Below are 21563 nucleotides of genomic sequence, written 5' to 3'. Positions count from 1 at the left end.
CAGAGGAAAAAGAGACAGAGTGGAGGGTGGCGCTTCGTACCGATCTCTGGAAGGAGGACATCGACGAAATTCGACCCTTCCGGTTCGAGGAAATCCTGACCACTAACCAGCGCCAAGCAGAACAACTAGAGCTGCGGATGCCATTATTGGGAAACCAGCCCTCAGAGGAATGGGTAAGCGAACTGGAGACGCTAGTTGAGACTGAGGTGTGGCTGGATGATTCCTATCGGGCCCTGCGGTGGCATGCTTACCACCTCTACCCATGGCTGATCGAGTACAAGTGTATTGAGGGGGAAGACTACGATGGCCCTGGTTTGTTGTGGGATACTATTGAAACTAGTCTCTGGTTCGGAGACACCGACATTGCTCGCTTCTGGTCCATCCGAGCTGAGCGGGCAGACAACTGGGACCTTACGGAGATCGATGCCATTCAGCCAGATCTATCTTTTCTTGCCAACCGGGAGTGGGAACTAGAACAGGATTATGTTTGCCTATTCCAATGTATAACGCCGCCTGTCTCTGACATGATGGGGCTTATTGACTGTATGCCACCGGAAGCATTGAGTTTAGTTCTTCCTCCCCAGCAACCAAGCCTGTTATCAGGGGACCTTGGTACTGTACCACATATGTCCCAACCAGCACCAGAGATGGAAGATCTTATTGACTTGTCCTGGGAAGACACCCAGCTGGCAGGTGGAGATGGGACCGAAGTCTCTCTACCGGCCCTACAGGGATGCTGGGCAGTCGGCCCAGATCCCCAGCGGCAGTATGTATCCCAGGGAGCTGAAGGTGCCGTCCTTCCTCCCCAGCGGCAGTGTGTGTCCTTAGGAGAGGAGACAGTTGGTCCCTCTTCCCAGCAGTCCAGTGAGTCTCAGGGAGCCGAAGGTGCAGTCCTTCCTCCCAAGCGGCAGTGTGTGTCCTTAGGAGAGGAGACAGTTGGTCCCTCTCCCCAGCAGTCCAGTGAGTCTCAGGGAGCCGAAGGTGCAGTCCTTCCTCCCCAGCGGCAGTGTGTGTTACAGGGAGCTGAAGGTGTCGTCCTTCCTCCCCAGCAGCAGTGTGTGTCATTAGGAGAGGAGACAGTTAGTCTCTCTCCCCAGCGGCTGAAAGTATGTATGGGAGAGGAGCTTGTTACCCCCTCTCCCCAGCAGCAGCTTAACCCACCAAGGGGAGACAGTAAGCTCCACAACAGTGCAGATGGGACCGTGGTCTCTGCACATGCACCACTAGGGGTAGGGACAGTCGGTCCTGTCCACCAGCAGCAGGGCTGTTTAGCCAAAGGGGAGACAGTCGGTCTCCCCCTCCAGCAACAGGACTATGTAACCAAAGGGGAGACAGTCGGTCTCCCCCTCCAGCAGCAGCCCCAGATCCCGAGAGAGGAGCCTATCAACTCTTCTTTTCAGCATGGCTCCAACCAGGCTACTCCCGTGGTAGCGCTGGCACTCAGCAACCCACCAAGGCAGCCTATCAGTACCCCACACAGCCTTGTTGAGGCACCTGGACATGGACGAGCTAATCTTTTACCCAGGTGCAGTAACCATGCATTGTGGGTAGGCTGTATTACTGTTTGTGCTTCGTGGGTGGGTTGCTGGACTAACCAGGGCACTGACCGGCAGGAGGTCAGATACCCTGTTAGTCTGTTTGGAAAAGGGGAGAAATGTGGCGGTACCAGCCTTGCCACTGGGCATTGGAGAAGACTGATTGCCAGCCTCCTGCCATGTGACTATGGCCCCTGAGATGTATTGCCTGCTCTCCTGTACTGCTGAGGATTGCTACCCCTTAGGTGGATTTGGCTATGGAGCTTGTGTAGTGCCCTCTGTTGGTAGCAACAGTAATATGCACTACCTGAATAGCAAGACTGGTAATTTGCATATTCGGGTAGATTTGCATATCGCTAATTCTGCATGCAGGAGAGACATTTGTGTTAATTATGGTCTTCCCCACCTATTTATAAATATGTAATTATGTTATAATAAGTCACTGAATGTTGCCTGCTATGATTTGACTGTTTGTAATTTTATTGAGTTTTCACAGCAATGTTAATGTAATGACCAAATGGGCTAGTCCCAAGTAAAATAAAGATTTTGTCAGTTCTACTTCACCCTCAATTTGGAGTCCTGTCTCTTTTTGGGGGAATCTGCTACAAGGGATTGCTATGCTCTGCATATTCCCTTGCTATAATCACTCCTAAGCTCTTTTAAGAGCTCGTTCCTGCTTCGCTCTGGAAGGAAGAGAGGTTCGTCCTGCGGTGGTTGTGTTGTCGGCTAGAGTGCTTGGAATCCTCAAGAAGTGCTAGGAGCATCCATCAACGGAGGTACCCAGTCGGGGTGCCAGGTGATCCGTTACAATGACACTTTGCAATTTGATTATCAATTCACCATAGCACAATGCTTAATGAAAAAAACTCCAGTTTTCGAGGTGAATTGGTAGAATATTCATTTGTGGCTAATTTAGAATCTGATCTCTGTGTCTTTCTGCCATACTTCAATTACATAAATTAGAGATTCCAGGACCTGGTAAATAAAAAGTCCATGACCTCCAATCTCGGGGAACTTGAAGACGAGGAAGACCGACGTTTGCGAAAGAAGATGGAGAAGGAATTGAGAAACCTGAGAGATGAGATGGAAAGACAGGTAAATCATATACCTACCTAGTGAGTGAGATCCACACTACTCCAAATAAAAAAAAAAATTCTACACGTCTGTCTGTTTATCAATGACTATATTGTACAGTTAAAGAGAAAATATAGATCTTGACATACAAGTAGTTTTAAATCTGGAATATAAAAGTTTCTATCATTCATTATTAAAAAGACACAAACGAACCCCCAAAGTACTTTAGCTTGCTGAAATGCTTTATGAGTGAAGAGTATGTCTTCTGTTTTCATTTTACAAAAAGTGAAGATTTCAATAGAAATTTGCATTTTATAAACTTTTTGTCACACCCCTGAGGATTTCAAGAAGACAGCCGGCCCTGTTACCTGCTGGAGTTAAACTCAATGTATATACATAAACCTATTTACATTTTTAGATAATATTCACCCATAATTTCCATAATGTTTACTTCTGTCTGAGGGGTCATGGGTCTGAATGACTGCTTAATATTTTTATTTTCTTAATGGCCTTTCTGATTTAGGATTTTATCAGATATATGATATATGTTTCTATTTTAAATCTAATGTGATGCTCTTCTGAGCAATCCAATCTTGCATATGACTATTCTATAAACAATCAATGCTCTATGCTAGGAATAGGCATCTCAATTAATGCTTTACCAGCATTTTGTCAGTAAGAGCAATATGGGAAATGTAACCCACAACAACTGGAGTGCCAAGGTTGTCTACCCCTATTCTAGGCTATCCTATGGATGTTGCTAATTAGTCTTACAAAAATATTATATGTTTAATGATTATCTATTTATATTTAGGAAGCTGAATGGAAAACAACATTGAAGGAGATGCATAAAGAGCACGGTGTGGAGAAGAAAGAGGTAGTCTCTTAAACTAGTGCAATACATTGCTTATTAAATTTTAGGATCATTTAAAAAGTAAATCATTAAAAGTATTAGTTTCATTATTATTTTTTCTCAAATGACCTGCATTTACCGTATATACTCGAGTATAAGACGAGTTTTTCAGCACATTTTTTGTGCTGAAAAACCCCAACTCATCTTATACTCGAGTCACTGTCTGTATTATGGCAATTTACATTGCCATAATACAGACAGGGGGCTGGCAGCGAGCGCTTACCTCTCCTGCAGCTCCTGTCAGCTCCCTTCTCCTCTGCGTTGGTCCGTTCAGCACCTCTGTCAGCTCCCAGTGTAAGTCTCGCGAGAGCCGCGGGGTCATAGTGCAGCTCTCGCGAGACTTACAGTGTGAGCTGACAGGGGAGCTGACCAGACCGGCGCGGAGGAGAAGGGAGCTGACAGGAGCTGCAGGAGACGTAAGTGCTCCCTGCCAGTCCCCCTCTTCCCCCCACTGAACTACCAATGCCACTGGACCACCAGGGAGTGAGAGCCCCCCTCCCTGGCCAGCTAGGAAGCAGGGAGGGGGGACGAAAAAAATAATATATATAAATAATAATAATAATAAAAAATAATAAAATAAAAAAAATAATAAAATAAAAAAAATAATAAAATAAAAAAAATAATAAAATAAAAAATAATAATAATAAAAAAAATATTAATGAAACAAAAAAAACAATATTAACATAATAATTAAAAAATAACCCCCCACCAAGGCTCTGGATCACACACACACACACTGCATTCATACACACACACTGCATTCATACACACTGCACTAATACACACACACACTGCACTCATACACACACACTGCACTCATACACACACACACACTGCATTCTCATACACACACTGTAAATAAATATTCAATTAATATAATTTTTTTAGGATCGAATTTTATTTAGAAATGTACCAGTAGCTGCTGCATTTCCCACCCTAGTCTTATACTCGAGTCAATACGTTTTCCCAGTTTTTTGGGGTAAAATTAGGGGCCTCGGCTTATATTCGGGTCGGCTTATACTCGAGTATATACGGGTATTTATCTTCTAAACCTGAGACACACTGTCCTCCAACATCGGAATTAATAGTAGTTTCTCAACTACTGTTGAGGAATGGGAAAACGTTGCATTTAGAATAAATTGTTTTCTTCATTAAAACAAAAAGAAAGAAAGAGAAAATTAAAAAACAAATAATTAAACATTGAACATCGACTCAAGTCACTCCTACATCAGGAAAACACTGACAAACCTTTACAAAATCCTACACATCTATTTTCACTTACATTTTTTTGACTTCTGTTTTGGTTACCTACTCTATGACCTTCTTCTATGCTTATTTGCATTTTAGCTGTGCATATTCATTATTTACATTGTCGATAGGTGTTAAGGTAATGTGCATTATATCAATAATGTCACACTGTATTTTGAAAACATGACCCTGATTTAAATGTTTTCTATAGCCAGGAGCCCTCTAGGCAATGTATAGTACTGAGCAAGGAGAAGCCACATTTGAGCAACAAAGAGAGACAGAACATTTTTAATTCCATATATGAGACTATAGAAATTTTCCAATCCCCACGTAGAGTCCACATCAATTGTTTGTTACAACAGGTGTGATATTAATTTGCATTTGTGAAACGGCACCTTTGAAGATTGTTAAACCAAAATCCAGCAGTTAAGAATCTTTACACATACAAGAGATGGGGTTGCTTTGAATTTGCCTGCTAACTAAAATTATTTTTGTTTTGAGGAGCACAGTAGTGTTAGAAATACAAAACAGTATTCCAACACGACAGTGTTCCTTTGCCTCCCCCCACCATTCTAGTCCCTTCCCCAGCCATAAATCCCCATGGTTTCCTTTAGATTGTAAGCTCACGGGCCATCTAGCCAAGCACTTTGTATAAAAGAACTCCAATGGCTAGGTATCAGCTTACGGGCAGGGCTCTCTTACCTCTTGTATTTGTCTGTGTATATTGTACGTTTCTCCACTAATTGTACAGCGCTGCGGAATCTGTTGGCGCTTTATAAATAGCAATAATAATAAAAGGGTTAATTAACCCTTTAAACACTTACCTGATTCTGACGTCAGCGTGACGCACATGTGTGGCCAGAATCAGGCCGTCTACATAGGAAAGCATTGGCTCATTGCTTTTCTATGGAGATTTGCAAGATGCTGGATGTTTTCATGTACAGCATGAGGACGTCCAGCGTTGGTTCACTGAGCTAATTCTCTTTCCGCTAAAGTCACTTACCATCAGCAAGACCCCTTAAACCTGTTCAGGGGAAGTCCAGCCAGGCCAGACATTGCAGTTTCTCTAAAAAGGCAATGTTTTCACATGAAGGGTTAAGGGGAGAGGAACACTGCACCCAGACCACTTTAATGAGATGAAGTGGTCTGGCTACCTATTTGAGCACCACATTTAATCAAAAAACATGGCACCTCCGTATACAGATCCAGTAGTTGTCCTTAGTATTACACACAGTGGGATTAGATTACACCAAATGTTGTTTTGTGCAATATAACCTGTTTAACGTCCTTGTTTGTTTTGGTTTTTTTTTATCCTTTCTGCTGTAATAGTTTGTGATATTATTGTCACATATTTATAGTATTTTTTATTTTTTACTAAAGCTTCTCAATGAAAATAAAAGACTGAGAGCTGCTATGTCAAATGATCAGCAGTCAGCAAATCAGCAGTTTGAGACACATTTACAAACCCTCAAATCTAAGATACAGAATCAGAAAACACTCATAAAGTCACAAGAGAAAATGGTATGTATTAAATACACTTGCAAAATACTCGTTTTATACACAGCACTTAAATGTGGAGACTATGAGGGTTAGTTTATTAAACAAAGCTTATGAGAATATTGCAGATTTGAAAAGCAATAATTCAGCAATTCTGTACTAACGTTTCCAATTTATTTGATATGTTAACTGATAAAATTAAAAAAAATAAAATAAAGAATTTAAAAATAAAAATAAAGCACCTATCTTAGCAAACCAAAATGGGGTTTCAGTTATCTATATGGTCATATTGTATTAAGCCCACTACTACGCCACAGTACCCCACTATCGGTGGGTCCTACCCTAATTTTAACATGGGTGATAAACATGCAGACTGCAATACTTACTGCTAAAACTGCTTTCAGAGATTCTCCTCAAATTTATGCTTTCATGTGTTCATCTCCAAAGGGGCACCTATAGTGGAGAGACGGGGTGCTCAATCCGAAAGGAATCTGGAGAGTTAGGGACAGCTAACACACACACAAAAATTCAGTTTTACATATTACAAGTCCAAAATTACTGGCTATATCAGAAGTTGCATGTTTCAAACATATAAATGTCACTCCCGTTGACATATTATTTTTAACATTTTAAGCTCTTTTATTTTAATTATTTCTAAACACAGCAAGTTACAGCACTATTGTCAGCTTTCTACTGTAGAAAACTAAACCAAACTACAACTCACAGCAACCTTAGTCATGGTATCCTTTACAGCAGTATTTCAAAGCAAAGGAAATACCGCACGTTGGATTGGAGGGGATGAAAGTGTGAGGCTTTGGAGGCACCTTTTGTTTTGCATATTAAAATGATGTCTCTAGACCCATCATTGGCATTATTTTCCAATAATTCATGTTTCATTCATGTTTGCTTTTCTTTTTTTTTTTATCTGACAGATAATGGATCTAAGTACAAGCAGAGAAGGTAAGAGAGCATTTACACTTATGTGATAATGGATTTTTGTGAAAGCATGAAATGAAATATTAAGTGAATTTGCTAGTTGCCAGAAAAACTGAAAGATCAAATCAGAAACACACTGATTGAAAATTACTTGTACTGATTTCGGGCTGACTTCCAAACTAACACCTTCTAACATCTTCCAACATATGTTATTTTTTGCAGAAAATATTGAACTAGTTTGGCTGTTTATGGCCAACATTCTTCCAGTATAAAAAATGGAAAAAAAAACTAATAAAACAAACATGTCTGTAGTACATGAAAGTTTAGCATAGTACACGAGAAAGAGTGTACAATTACATCACCACGCAACCTTACAAAAATAAGACTTGCCTGAGGATACAGTGTGATTAGTTGGCTTTACAAGCGTATGAATGTCCTTTTTCTTTGAATAGAACTTTACTCTCAAGCCCTCTTTTACTACTTGTAGTTTGCTTGCTTTTTTATGTGTGCATTTCAGCACAGTTGTGTCAAGTTTAAAACTTGGAGGTTTTTCTTTCTTTTTTTGTGTGTGTGTATTTTAGCACAGTTCTGTCAAGTTACAAAGGCTTATTTTTTTTTTACTAACTAAAGATCTTAAAGTAAAGTAAAGTAAAACTTATAGGGTTATTCACTAAAGTCCGAATGGCCAAATGGCCCTTTGTCAAACATTCAGACTGAAAAACTCGGACATTGCTAGCACTATTTTGCAAAGTACAGATTTTGCAATTCCGGTCCCGAATTATTTATTTATAATGGTTTTACAAGTCGACTATAGTCACAGCTTGGCTATTCTAGCTTCTGTTTGGAAGTTATGTTTCAGTGTTTATTAAATACATCTGAGGTGTGTTTCTGAATTTGTTTAATGCACGTTTACAGATTTTTTTTAGCTAAAATGGAAAAATAAAACCTTAAAGGGACACTATAGTCACCAAAACAGCTTTAGCTCGGTGAAGCAGTTTTATAGTGGAAGCAAAATTCCACCACTGTTTTGCCATATATTCATATGACATAATGGATGAAAGTAAACAAATGAATAGAACATAAGATAAAATATAAAAAAAAACAGATTTATGAAATTGTGCCAAAAAGGATCTGAAAATTAGACTGAAAAACTAGACTTATAATAGATCTCACCCATAATTTTGTCTTATTGCCCTCTATCTATATTTTCAACATCTAGTATTTTGGGGTAAACTTTTCAGATGATTTTTTTTCAAAATTTTAAAATATAAAAAAAACTCATAGCAAAACATATCAGTATAATAATAACAAATATCAAAATATTAGAAAAATAAAACACTTTTCTTAATATTAAGTCATTTTAAAAGTTAATCCAACATATTAAATCGTTAGCTTATCCAACAATACTAAATGGAGGTTTTTGTTATCTGAAATCTGCAAAGCGCAGAGTTTATAACAATGATTAACAGAGAGCAAAGAGAAGGAAGCACTCCGTTCCAAGACAGCTTTCAAATTTTATTTGAAACAAATATTTGTTAAATATAAAGAATAAATAAACAGAATTTAAAAAATCTTGGAAAGGGACAGTTTTCTTTAAAAGTTTACATACATATGTAAGCTTATCTCTGTATTTCAATATTAAAAAAAATATATTTATATTACTTAATTTCCATTTAATACAGCCTAATTAAAAGAAAACATGAGTGTAGATGTTTGCACTTTGTAGACACTATAATGCATGTACTCTGTATGTTACACAAAATTAATTTAACCTCACATTATTATATCAGTGGTGGAAAAATCCTGCTTAGAGGTTTCTGTTATAGAATGATATATTATATACATAATTTGTCATTAAGTTGTTGTAAATTGGGTTGTTTTGTGTGTGTGTATAATCTGCTCTATTTTGTGTTTTTAATGCAGTGCCGCAAGTGGTTTTGCCAGTAGGTGGCGTGAAAGAGGAATCGAGTGAAGATGGTATGTATGAGTTATACAGACTCTTACTGCAAATAGTGATAACATGTTAATATATTAGGCAATAAATATCATTCTACATTCCAAAAAACATTATTATTATTTAACAAATATTTTATTTAACAAAAATAGGCATTTTATTTTGAAAGAAGATGCTTCCACATGACTAAACATTAGGTTGTTAAAGTTTTCAATAATCAGCCTTCAGCATTATTATATCCACGAATATTGGTACCTTGGTAAATTGGTAAATATGAGCAAAAAAGGCTGTGAAAATTGTGATCATTTGTTCAAAAAATAAATAAATAAAGATAATCTGCTCTCATGGATATGAAACAATGTCAAACACAACAAAAAAAATATGTGTTAAATATATGTGTGCCACAATTACTGGATCCCTTATGAATTTATAGGAGAAAACTTTATTTTAAGTATTTTCCCATTGGTATTTTACATTTTTAGTACACCTGGGTGATTAGGAACAGGAAATAGTTTAACCATCACTTCCTATTTCACAGGGGTAGAAGTATGATGTAACACATAGATCAAATTCACTTAGTCTTTCATCACAATGGGTAAGACCAAGGAATATGACTGTGGTGTGCGGCACAAAATGGGCTTCACAAAATGGGAAATGGCTATAAGAAAATAGCAAAAGCATCAATATTGATACCTCTGTGAAACAGTTTTCAGCACTACTATGTAAATACTACTTAAGGAACAATGGGAGGTAATGTTATTGACACACAAAGACATCCATCTAAGCAACAACCATATGATATTCTAATCTAAATATTTCAATACAATAACAGACATAGATGAATATCCAGACCATAACCTGAGAATCATTGAGGCATTAAGAAGTGATCCAAACTCTGCCCGACAGTTCCGCAATATCTTGGAAGAAACATTAGTAGAGAAGCTTGAAAGTATTGGTGTCAAAAAGGTGAGTTAATTGTAACAGATCATATTCCTCACATTTTTTTTTTAATTGGTATATGAGAATATTTGGATATTAAAAGAATAAATATACCCTTTGAAGTTACACATTGCCCTTGGGAATGAGAGATCAACATCAGATGATGCAGTGCTTTAAAACAAACCACAAAATAAAATGGGAGTTATGTTATCATTTAAAGGACATACCTGCATTGTGTAAACTAATAATGAAGTACATGACCCAAATTATAATTTTTTTTAAATTTGTTTATTTCTTTCTAATTTTTTACGAAGGGTGCAAAGGGAGTTCCGCTAGCTACCTATAAGAGTCTCAAAGCCCTTCTGGCAACACAACTTCAGCAAAAAATCAATAAATACCCTGAAATTGAAACAATCAAAGCCAAGTTAAATAAAGTTCTTACCAGGCGGGTTAAACAATGGAGGAAGAATGAAGACACTCAATTCAGCCCTACCAACCTCTCACGTAAGAAGATAATATTTTAAATGTCTGACAAAAAATGCACTTTAAAATATGTATGCATTATAATTTACTCCACGATAAAATAAATGTATCATGAATGGTTTGCATATGTCCTAGATATATCATGATAATAGTCACTCATATAAAAACAAATCTCAAATCCGGTTTGTAGCTCGGAATCCAAAGAGTCCACGCAGCATACGTCCTCCTGATCAGGCGATGCAATCCAGGAATATGGTCACAGTTGAATCTCATAAGCCTATCACCAAGGCACCAGTGCCTTCTCCAAGAAGGAGAATGATGGGACAGCAGAATGAATCTAGAATTACCAGTGTTGTTCCATCCATACCACCAAGGTGAGCTAAACTGTCTGTATAGTTGATTTTCTTATGTCCTTGTATTCAACAATTTTAATTGTTCAGGTATAAAATAAATAAAATACAGAAAAAGTTGATAGCAAAATAAAACTTAGCTTTTATTAAAACATCTTTGTAAACTGTACATACAATTTATAATCAATCTGAAAAAATCACACAATACTATTACTCTTTTTATTAACAAATGAAATTGCACTTTTCCTGTATGTTATAAAGCAATCAAAAATAAAAAGCAAAATCTAAACTCTTCTTATGTGAGTCAAAGGGATAACACCTCCATTGAAAATCATAGAATAGAGAAAGGGGACAGTTATATAAAAGTAATAAAGGAAAAAACTCTCTTGTATAAACATAGCTGTAGTCAACCTGAGTCACTTTACAGTATCCCAAAATGCAGGCGCACAGCAGTTCAGAGTGGCAATGACAAATTGATGTTCAGAAGTCACTACATTAGCACACATTATTCATACTCATAGAATATGGTCCAGGCCACCACCGATTCTGGTTTAAACCTGTTCACCTCTACCACAAGCCCTGTAGTCCATAATTGTTTCACAGGTGCTGGTGTGTTTTGCAGTTTGTCTTTTTACTATAAATTGCAACTATGTACCATTTTCAATTTGATTGAACACTTTAATAACCTTTTCCTGCCTTCCATCAGGACTCCTCCATTCACGTCAGAAGATGACTCCTCCATGGCAGACCCCACGTCTTTTAACACCCCAAAACGCAAAGCAACCCAAAACTTTCAGACAATTCCCAGAAAACAGAAGCAGATGGAAACATTTAGTGATGACGACTCATTGTTTGACTCAGACACCTCTCCTGAGAAACCAAGTCCTAGATCTGTGACCTTTTCAACGACGAAGACAAACCAAGGTTAGAATCCTACACCTGAAACAAACTAGGAGATTGGCTTCTGTACAGGTTACTAAACACTTTGCTTATAGTTTTGGTATCAGTTTATAAATAAAGTACTTTTATCCCCCTGCGATACATACCTGCCACCACGATCCTGGTCTGAGGGACTGCCTGACCCCTGTGCAGAGCAATCACATGGCCATGCTGTGCCTGCACTGGAGCTGTCAGGCAGTCTGACAGCCCCCCCTGTAAAATAAAAAAAAATGTTGTTATATATATTTGTTGTATATATAGTAGCCCTGTTCAGGCTCCGATCCTGACTGGCTAACATAAGGCAGAACAATACTGGTCATGAAAGACCCTCACAAGGGAACAACACCATTCAACTACCGACCAATAACCTGCCTCCCCACAACATGGAAACTCCTGTCAGGCATCGTAGCCTCCAAGATCCAAGGGCATATGAGTCAATATATGAGCAATACTCAGAAGGAGATTGGAAACAACACCAGAGGATCAAAACACCAACTACTATTAGACCAAACAGTCACAAATGATTCTAGGACCAGATAGAGCAATCTGTGCACGGCCTGAATTGACTACAAGAAAGATGACACAATGCCACACACATGTATACTGGAATGCTGGCTCTCTACAAGGTCAGCAAGACAAAAAGAGCCTTCATCAAGAGCTTGATGGGCAAGTGGAAAACAACCCAAGAAGCCAATTTCAGTACAATAACTCAAGTGAACATCAAATGTGGCATATACCAAGGTGATACGCTATCCCCAATGCTGTTCTGCATAGGCCTCAACCCTCTCAGTCAGATCATCAAGAAGAGTGGATACGGACACAGGTTCAAGAGTGGAGCTTCCATCAGCCACCTACTCTACATGGACGACATCAAGCTGTATGCCAAGAATGAGCTGGACATTGACTCACTGATCCACCTAACTAGGATATACAGCAAGGTCATCGGAATGTCGTTCAGACTAGAGAAGTACAGGCAGATGATAGCAAAAAGAGGGAAGATGATTAGGACAGAAGGAGTTGAAGTTTCTGAAGGCCAAATAGAAGATGTAGAGAGCAACTACAAGTATCTGGGGGTACCACAAACACATGGTAAGGAGGATAGCAACATCCAAGTACCTCCAAAGAGTCTTACAGGTCTTGAAGTACCAGCTCAATGGCAAGAACAAGATCCAAGCCATCAACACATTTGCTCTACCAGTCATCAGGCACCCAGCTGTAATAATAACCTGGCCAAGAACTGGTCACCATGGATGTCAAGACCATGAAACTACTCACTATGAGTAGAGGATTCCACCCCGAAATCCAGCACCCAGAGACTGTACACCTGCTGGAAGGAAGGAGCTCGGGGCCTGATGAGTGTCAAGGCCACAGTCCTGTATGAAACACAGAGCATCCACAAGTATATCATGAAAATGGATCCCAAAGATGAACTGCTAGGGGAATGCCAGGGACTTCAACAGATAGAGGATGCAGAAAAAGAAGAGGTTCCTTGGCAAGACAAACCTTTCCATGGGGTGTACCACCGGCAGATAGTGGATATGACTCACATTACAAAATCATACCAGTGGTTGGAAAAGACAGAACTGAAAGACAGCTCTCAGGCACTAATCCTAGCAGTACAGGAACAGGCCCTCAGCACCAGGTCAATAGAAAGTGGAGTCTACGACAGCAGGCAAGACCCAAGGTGCCGACTGTGTAAAGAGGCCTCTGAGACAGTCCAGCACCTAGTAGCAGGATGCAAGATGTTAGCAGAAACAGCATACATGAAGAGACACAACCAAGTTGCTGGGATTGTGTACCGAAACATCTGCACAGAATATGTATTGGATCTGCCTAGATGGGAGATACCACAAATGGTAGTTGAGAATGACAGGGCTAAGATCCTGTAGGACTTCAAGATCCAGACAGACAAGCAAGTGCTGGCCAACGAACCCAAAATCGTGGTGGTAGACAAGGAACGGAAGACTGCAATCATGGTGGATGTGGCAATACCCAGTGACTATAACATCAGGAAGAAGGAACATGAGAAGGTGAAGAAATATCAAGGACTGAAAGAAGAACTAGAAAGGATGTGGAAAGTGAAGGCAATAGTAGTTCCAGCTGTCATATGAGCACTCGGGGCTGTGACTTCCAAGTTAGGGCATTGGCTTCAACAGATTCCAGGTGGGACATCTGAGATCACTCTCCAGAAGAGGGCAGTTCTAGGAACAGCTAAGATACTGCGCAGAACCCTCAAACTCCCAGGCCTCTGGTAGAGGACCCAAGAATGAAGAATAAACATACCACCCAGGAGGGGTGAGAAAATCTATTTTATTTATATCTGTATATATTTAATTGAATAATAATTGAATAAAAATATAAAATATATTACATAAATAATTACATAAATATACATGTAGACCTTTAATAAATAAATAAATATATATATAGTCTCAAATGCAACTTAACCAATCTGGCAAAATTCATTGTTTAAAACCTTGAAAGGATAAAGCATTATATATTATATTTGACCATGTAATTGTTCAAAACCCCATAAAACCTGTATACATGGAGGGTACTCCTGTACTCATGAGACATCGCTGAACGAATGTGTATTTTATTGCAGTAAAAGCAAACAGTATTATGACATTCACAGTTAAAATGCCACGCAGAACTTGGAAAATAACAACATTTCTTAATTTCATCACGCTTCTTCAGTTTTTATTCCTATAAATCTATGTTTTATAGCTAAATGTTTTATATGAAATGAAAGCCCTTTTTCTCCTGAACATAATTATACATAATAAGTGTGGGTGCACTTAATATGAAAGAGATGAATTACGGTTGAACAGACATATAGTCAAATTAAATTTTTTGTTTACATTTTGTTTTGATCAGAACATGTACAATTGCCTCCGTCCTTAAAGGATTAATGTAGATTCTGGCTTTCACACTACTAAAACTTTATATAAACACACATCTTAATGTCTCATACATTCCTTTTTCAATACTCTCGTTTTACTTATATTTGCGCAATGTATGTATACAAATATATGCAGCTGTATATTTGTGTGCTTTTCTATGCTGGTTTAAATTAGATTATTGACTCTCCTCTGTTTATTTAATTGTTCTAGCTATTCTCAACCAATCTGCACCTTTCACTCTCAGACACATTTTCCGCTATTTATGACATCTGACACCTCGCTCTCACCCCCTCTCCTTCTCTAACATCAGTCGTTTTCAGTGTTAGTCTCTATCATATTGGCCAATATTGCTTCAGACTTGAGCAAGAGTGAAAAACTCTCAAAAGCTTGTATTTTAAGTATTATCTAAGTCCAATAAAAGAGGTATTGTAAAAATGGTTTCAGTCAACTTTGCTTTCAGTCTGGCTACTCGGGCTTTAAATTTGAAATACACTTAAATTCTTACTTTAGTAAATAACCCCATTAACCCCTTAAGGACACAGCTTCAGAAGCTGGACATACCCTTTTTGCATTTTTTGCTGTTTGTGTTCAACTGCAATTTGCATCTCTCTCATTTATTGTACCAACACATATTATATACCGTTTTTTAGACAACAAAAAGGGCTTTAATTTGATGTGACCTATACATGTATAAATTCTCATTTATTACAAAAAAAATGCAAAATAATGTGGAAAAAACTAAAAAAACGCTTGTTTCCCCACGTTTTGGCAATAATAATGTATGCATAATATGTACAGCTTAGGAAAAGTAATTCAAAATCAATTAATTTATGTGTCTTGATTTACAAAGTACATAATATGTGTAGGATTTCAGTTTATTTTGAAAGTTACAGGTCACAAACTACAAGGTCTAAAATAACATTTCAATGTGAAACAATTTTAGAAGTTGGTATGTTTGTCTTGGAAGTTTAATACCCATTACAGGAAACAAAATTGCCACACAAAAGTATATATTTATATAAAGTAGACATCACAGGCTATTTACCTAAGGTTAGTTTGACACTTTTTGCGTAGCCATTTCACCGCCAATCTCTGCTAAATATTGGAGTAAAATTGTGTTTTTTCTCTATTTTGGCATATTCACATATAACAAGGTTTTTGTAATGTGTATTTCGTAAATCTAGTGTGTGCTATCCCTGTACAGAACCCCATGTTGTGTTCAGCTACATCTGCTGAGTACAACGATACCCCCATTGTATACCTTTGCCCCTATTCTGTGAAGCTACAGTGCCATATAGGAGACCATGCTATTTCAGTTTCTATAGTTGGAATTTTCATAGATGGTCATATGTCTGAATTTGTGGCATTATAGCCATTTGACTGTTCAAAGAACCCCATAAAGGCCTTCCATTTGAGAAAGCAGACACCCAAGGGTATGTTATTAGGCATATATTATACCTTAACTTGCCACCATGTTTTCACCAATTTATTTCAAATGTTGTGGTGAGAAAAAAAAAATATTTTTTTTTTACATACATGTTGCATTTTCGCTGGGTATTTCTTACATTTGATAAGTGCCACTGTCATAAATTCCCCCTAAGTATGCTCAGTTACCTCTTCTGAGTAAAACAATATGCCCAATATATGACCCAGACACTATTTTGTGAAGTTACAGTGCTGTGAAAGAGATGTGATAAGTTCAGGTTTTTAAGTGTGAATTTACATGGAGAGTTTTAATTGGTCCGTATTCTATTTTTAAATATGTTAGCAGGCTGCTTTTTCCAATTACCCCCAAAAGGCATACTATTTCTTAAAGAAGACGCCCAAGGGTATTTCAAATGGCAAATTTTGAACCTTAGCGTGGGATAATTTTTCCGTTAGCTTGTATCAAGTGCAGTGGTAAAAAGCATTTTTTTTCTGCCTTTTTGACACACAGTGAGTTTGTACTGTATATTTTGCAAACCTTATGTGTGCTATGGCTTTATAATACTTTATATGTTGCTCAGCTATGTTGTCTGAGTACAGCAATACCCCCATATGTACCTTTGCCAGTTATATGGGGACGTTGAAGGGGCACATTTCACACACAGCCATTGCAGGTTTTGTCAAACTTTGAATTTTTATGCTGTGTTGTTACCCCACTTTGAAGTTTTTTAGCAGGCTATATATTCCAACTATCCCATAAAAGCATACTATTTCTTAAAGAAGACATCCCAGGGTATTTCAAAAGGCATATTTTGAACCTTAGTGGGGGATCATTTTTCTGCTAGCTTGTACCAAGTGTAGTGGTAATAAGCATTTTTTCTGCTTTTTTGACACACACCGTGAGTTTGCACTGTGTATTTTGCAAACCTTATGTGTGCTACAGCTATATAATACTTCCTATCTTGCTCAGCTGTGTCATCTGAGCACAGCAATACCCCCATATGTACCTTTGCCAGGTATATGCGGACATTGAAGGGGCACATTTGAGACACAGCCATTTAAGTTTTTTCAAACTTTACATTTTTACGCTGTGTCCATACCCCACTTTGGAGGTTTGTTTGTAGGTTAATTATTCCAGCTACCCCATAAAGGCATACCATTTCTTAAAGAAGAGACCCTAGGGTATTTCAAAAGATGTATTTTGAACCTTAGCGTGAAATCATTTTTCCGCTAGCTTGTACCAAGTGTAGTGGTAATAAGCATTTTTTACTGCCTTTTTTACACACACAATGAATTTGTACTGTATATTTTGCAAACCTTATGTGTGCTACGGCTATATAATACTTCCTATCTTGCTCAGCTATGTCGTCTGAGCACAGCAATACCCCCATATGTACCTTTGCCAGGTATATGCAGACATTGAAGGGGCACATTTGAGACACAGCCATTTAAGTTTTTTTCAAACTTTAAATTTTTACGCTGTGTCCATACCCCACTTTGGAGGTGTGTTTGTAGGTTAATTATTCCAGCTACCCCATAAAGGCATACCATTTCCTAAAGAAGACACCCCAGGGTGTTTCAAAAGGCATATTTGAAACCTTACCATGGTATCATTTTTTCGCTAGCCTGTACCAAGTGTAGCGGTAATACGCATTTTCACCCTTTTTTAAACATATTTTTAACTTTTTAAAAGTTTATTTTAACTTTTAAAAAGTTTTATTTAGCATTTAACAACTTATTTTACTATTTTAAAACTTTGTTTAAACTTTTCAAAAGTTTTTTTAACTTTTTATTGTTTTTTTTTTAACTTTTAACCCCTAACTAGCCTAACCGTAAATTTCCAAATTTCCCCACTAACTTCTACCCACCTTAGCTAAATAAATAAATATTTTAAAATATTTAAAATAATTAATTAAATACATTTAACCCCTGAGGATTCAAAAAAATAAAAGTTAACCCTCAGGGGTTAAAAGAAAAAAATCAGATCACAGTGAAATACTGTGATCTGTATTTTGATCACTGCAGGCAGTGATCAAAGGGCAGGGAAGGGGTTAAATTTTATTTGAAAGAGGTGAGGGGGGGGTGGGATTTTGCTACAAACACTTTTTTTTTACAGCCAGAGACAGATCAGCACCGATCTGTCTCTCTGCTGTTCACAGCTCACACGGAGCTGCAGGGAAACAGATCGGGTTTCACTGCAGCATGTGTGATCACTCTGACTCCCGGTCAGAGCGATCACATGGGCTGTGAAAGTGAAACTGCCTGTGTTAGTGTGCCTCCAATAGGGAGACACACTACAGGAAGATTAACCCCATGTTGCCGCGATTGTGCAGCGTCCTTAAGGGGAGTGCTGCAATGACGGAAAATTTCCGTCATGCGTCCTTAAGGGGTTAATAATGTACAGCTATCATATAATGCAACTTGTTTGAGCCATTATTTATTTTTTAATCAAACATAATATGGGATAAATGACTGTAAATGGCAATTTATGTACATGGTTTCATTACTTTCTGCATTCGTGGTTACTGCCGCACATACCACGATTGCGTCTACAGTAATGTAATGTAAACCCTAGAATATTACAGTATATGTTAATGGATATGCCTGGTGAAAAATTTTCATTCATAATTAGACAGACAGTTTTATCAGTGTCGACTGGTGAAAATTAAAGATGGTAGGGCACTGTTCTCTCTGACTTGTTGTGTTCCTCCTACGTAAGCCCCTGATATGCCAGCTGCATCTCCACTTATCTATAAAGGAGAGAATGAAAACTGTAGATATAATTATGACAGACAGATGTTTTGTTTTTCTCTAACACACATGTATTCCAATAAAATTGATTTACTTTTGATGCAACAAAAACTGGAAGGGAAGGGTACCATCCAACCTCCCCATGTGGACCAGCCTTCATTCAATTTGAAATAAACCATAACTAATTGTTATTTCTTTAGGGTCTCTTGTGCATTCCATGGCACAGAGTATAGAGAAACAACTTTCCAAACCAAGGCAGAAGCCAGTCGGAGGAGTGGAAACTATCAACTCTCAGTCCATGAAATCCTCAAACAGTCCAAGAAAAGATGAGAAAATGCATGTGAGTTAGATAGTGTTCTGTCTTTCCGGCATTCATTGAACCCAAGTCTATAAAACAATGTAATAATACTGTGATATTTTTTCACAGCTGTCAGATTTTAGTGACTCTGAAATCTCCTCCTTTGATGACATCACTGAAAACCTGGGCATTGGTGAGCAAAAGCCCCGACCTGCTCTTCGACAGAGTGCAGACTCCACAGGGTCACAGGGCACCAGTGTATGGAGTTCTTCAAGTATCAGAGCTGAGCGTTGGTGATAAGAGAAAAGTGGAGAGAACACACAACAAAAATGAAGTTTTCAGTTTTTATGTCTTTACATTTTGAGCGATAAGGATGATTCCCTCTCTTATTGTTTCATTTTTTGGCTAAATGGATTGCACTTTGCGAATACCACTACAACGAGGAATAATGCTACATGATGATTTACTATTAATTACTCTAGAGCAGGGGTGCCCAAAAGGTAGATCCCTAGATGTTTTAAAATTACAGCTTCCATGATTCGTTGTCTTTCTAAAAGCATGCAAACCATTATGGGCGTTGTAGCTCTACATCATTTGGGGATCTACCTTTTGGGCACCCCTGCTCTAGAGCTTTGTGTTTCTTTATAACCATTTCCTATATTTTTATTAACTCTTCATTATTTTCTATTTTAACCCCTTAAGGACCAAACGTCTGGATTAAAAGGGAATCATGACATGTCACACATGTCATGTGTCCTTAAGGGGTTAAACTTGTTTAGTGATGATTTTTTGTAACCACATCTCATTGTTTCAAAACAAGTTTATTCATTCAGCAAAGCATTATATGTGTATATATTATATATGCTAAATGCAGCAGAGATATCAATCCTCTAGTTTAATCACAATATGGGCATTGCGTACAATGACTGAATCAGATGATATTTGGGGTTCTCTGCTGCAGCCCCTGAACACTGGTAGGGACACAAAGAGAGTTAAAGCAGCGGGAAATCTATTTTAGTAATCAGTCTATTTTTATACTTTTTATACTAAAGGTGTGAACTGGATAGGGAACATTAAATCATGACATCATCTGCTATTAGGTTCCAAAATGTATCAAGTTTATATTTTTATCGTGGACATGAGAAGAAGTATCAGACTTTTAAATGTTAAACCTTTGAAAAAAGAGAAAAGATGTTTTTTATATTTTTATGTGTAACTACTATACATGTTAGTTTTCCAGTCATATTGTTATTTTTTAGCCTTGGTCAAATTCAAAGCCTCTTCTTAACGATCATTGTAAATGCAATCACAGGACATGACATGCTGTAATGACGAACTTGTGTTCTAATATTCAACTTCTTCAGAATGAATAATATGATGCTCTAATGAAGTTCACATATGAAGCCTGTTTTCATGAAATCATAACCATTGAGTCCACGAAAAGATTGAATGATTGAAGATAAGATATCTAAAGTAAACAATGTGCAACTTGTTTTATAAAGATCATTGTACATTCTTCTTATTATTATTTTATTATTTATCTAGCACCAAGTGCTGTACAATTAGTGGACTAGCAGACACGTAATTGTAACCAGACAAATGGATGCACAGGAACAGAGGGGCTGATGGCCCTGCTCAATGAGCTTACATACTAGAGGGAGTGGGGTATAGTGACACAAAAGGTATAAGTAGGGGTAATGAAATAGGTTGCTAGAAAAGCATTCACTGAGAGCTTTGGTTATTTTTGACAGTTTCAGGCGAGGATAGCAAAAGCATACATTATATGTTACCATACCATGAAAATGTTATAAAAAGTCAGCAGGATAGGTGAAATCTCTGCAAAAAATAATCACGTTTCCTAGCTTTAAATTTGATGACGCACTCACATACACACAAGAATACAAATTGAGGTTAATTTTTTTTATTGATGTAATTTCAGATAGAAAGCCTCTTAAATAATGAGAGATACGTACTGATAAATCACAAAAGTGGCCATTAAAATTGCTATGTTTTATCAATTAACACTGCTTGTCATTTACTAATCCAGTACTGAGTTGTTTATACATTTTATAATTTGTACAACTGCAGTGAAATTTGTCATGTGCTTTTTCATTCACTATATTTCAGGGAATTCTGTACACTGCTTAGATTGTTGTCGGTTAAAGTGCAAATTAACTCAAACAAGAAAAGTAATATGCAGCTGTCATTAACATGCCCTCTTATTTTTGTCCCAATATGTGTATACAATATACTGTTGGTACAGTAACGTATACTGACATTAACGGTGAAACTAGAATACGTTGCTCATATCTATTAGG

General features: G+C 37.7%; 1 protein-coding gene across 1 annotated transcript in view; it reads left to right on the top strand.

The window, feature by feature from the left end:
• DZIP1L (DAZ interacting zinc finger protein 1 like) overlaps positions 1–19916 on the top strand; it is a 48554-nt gene extending 28638 nt beyond the window's left edge. Inside the window, exons 6-16 of the mRNA XM_063440903.1 lie at positions 2499–2630; positions 3424–3486; positions 6151–6291; positions 7200–7227; positions 9127–9180; positions 9990–10123; positions 10411–10600; positions 10770–10953; positions 11636–11853; positions 19148–19287; positions 19375–19916. Of these exons, the coding sequence (XP_063296973.1) occupies positions 2499–2630; positions 3424–3486; positions 6151–6291; positions 7200–7227; positions 9127–9180; positions 9990–10123; positions 10411–10600; positions 10770–10953; positions 11636–11853; positions 19148–19287; positions 19375–19542 (1452 nt within the window). The 3' untranslated portion in view covers positions 19543–19916. The remainder of the gene's footprint in view (positions 1–2498; positions 2631–3423; positions 3487–6150; positions 6292–7199; positions 7228–9126; positions 9181–9989; positions 10124–10410; positions 10601–10769; positions 10954–11635; positions 11854–19147; positions 19288–19374) is intronic.
• The last annotated feature ends 1647 nt before the right edge of the window (positions 19917–21563 follow it).

This window comes from Pelobates fuscus, chromosome 2 (genome assembly GCF_036172605.1).
Source record: "Pelobates fuscus isolate aPelFus1 chromosome 2, aPelFus1.pri, whole genome shotgun sequence".
Classification (NCBI taxonomy): Eukaryota; Metazoa; Chordata; class Amphibia; order Anura; family Pelobatidae; genus Pelobates; species Pelobates fuscus.
The sequence above is the reverse complement of the archived record's forward strand: the minus strand, read 5'-3'. Positions and strand labels throughout refer to the sequence as shown.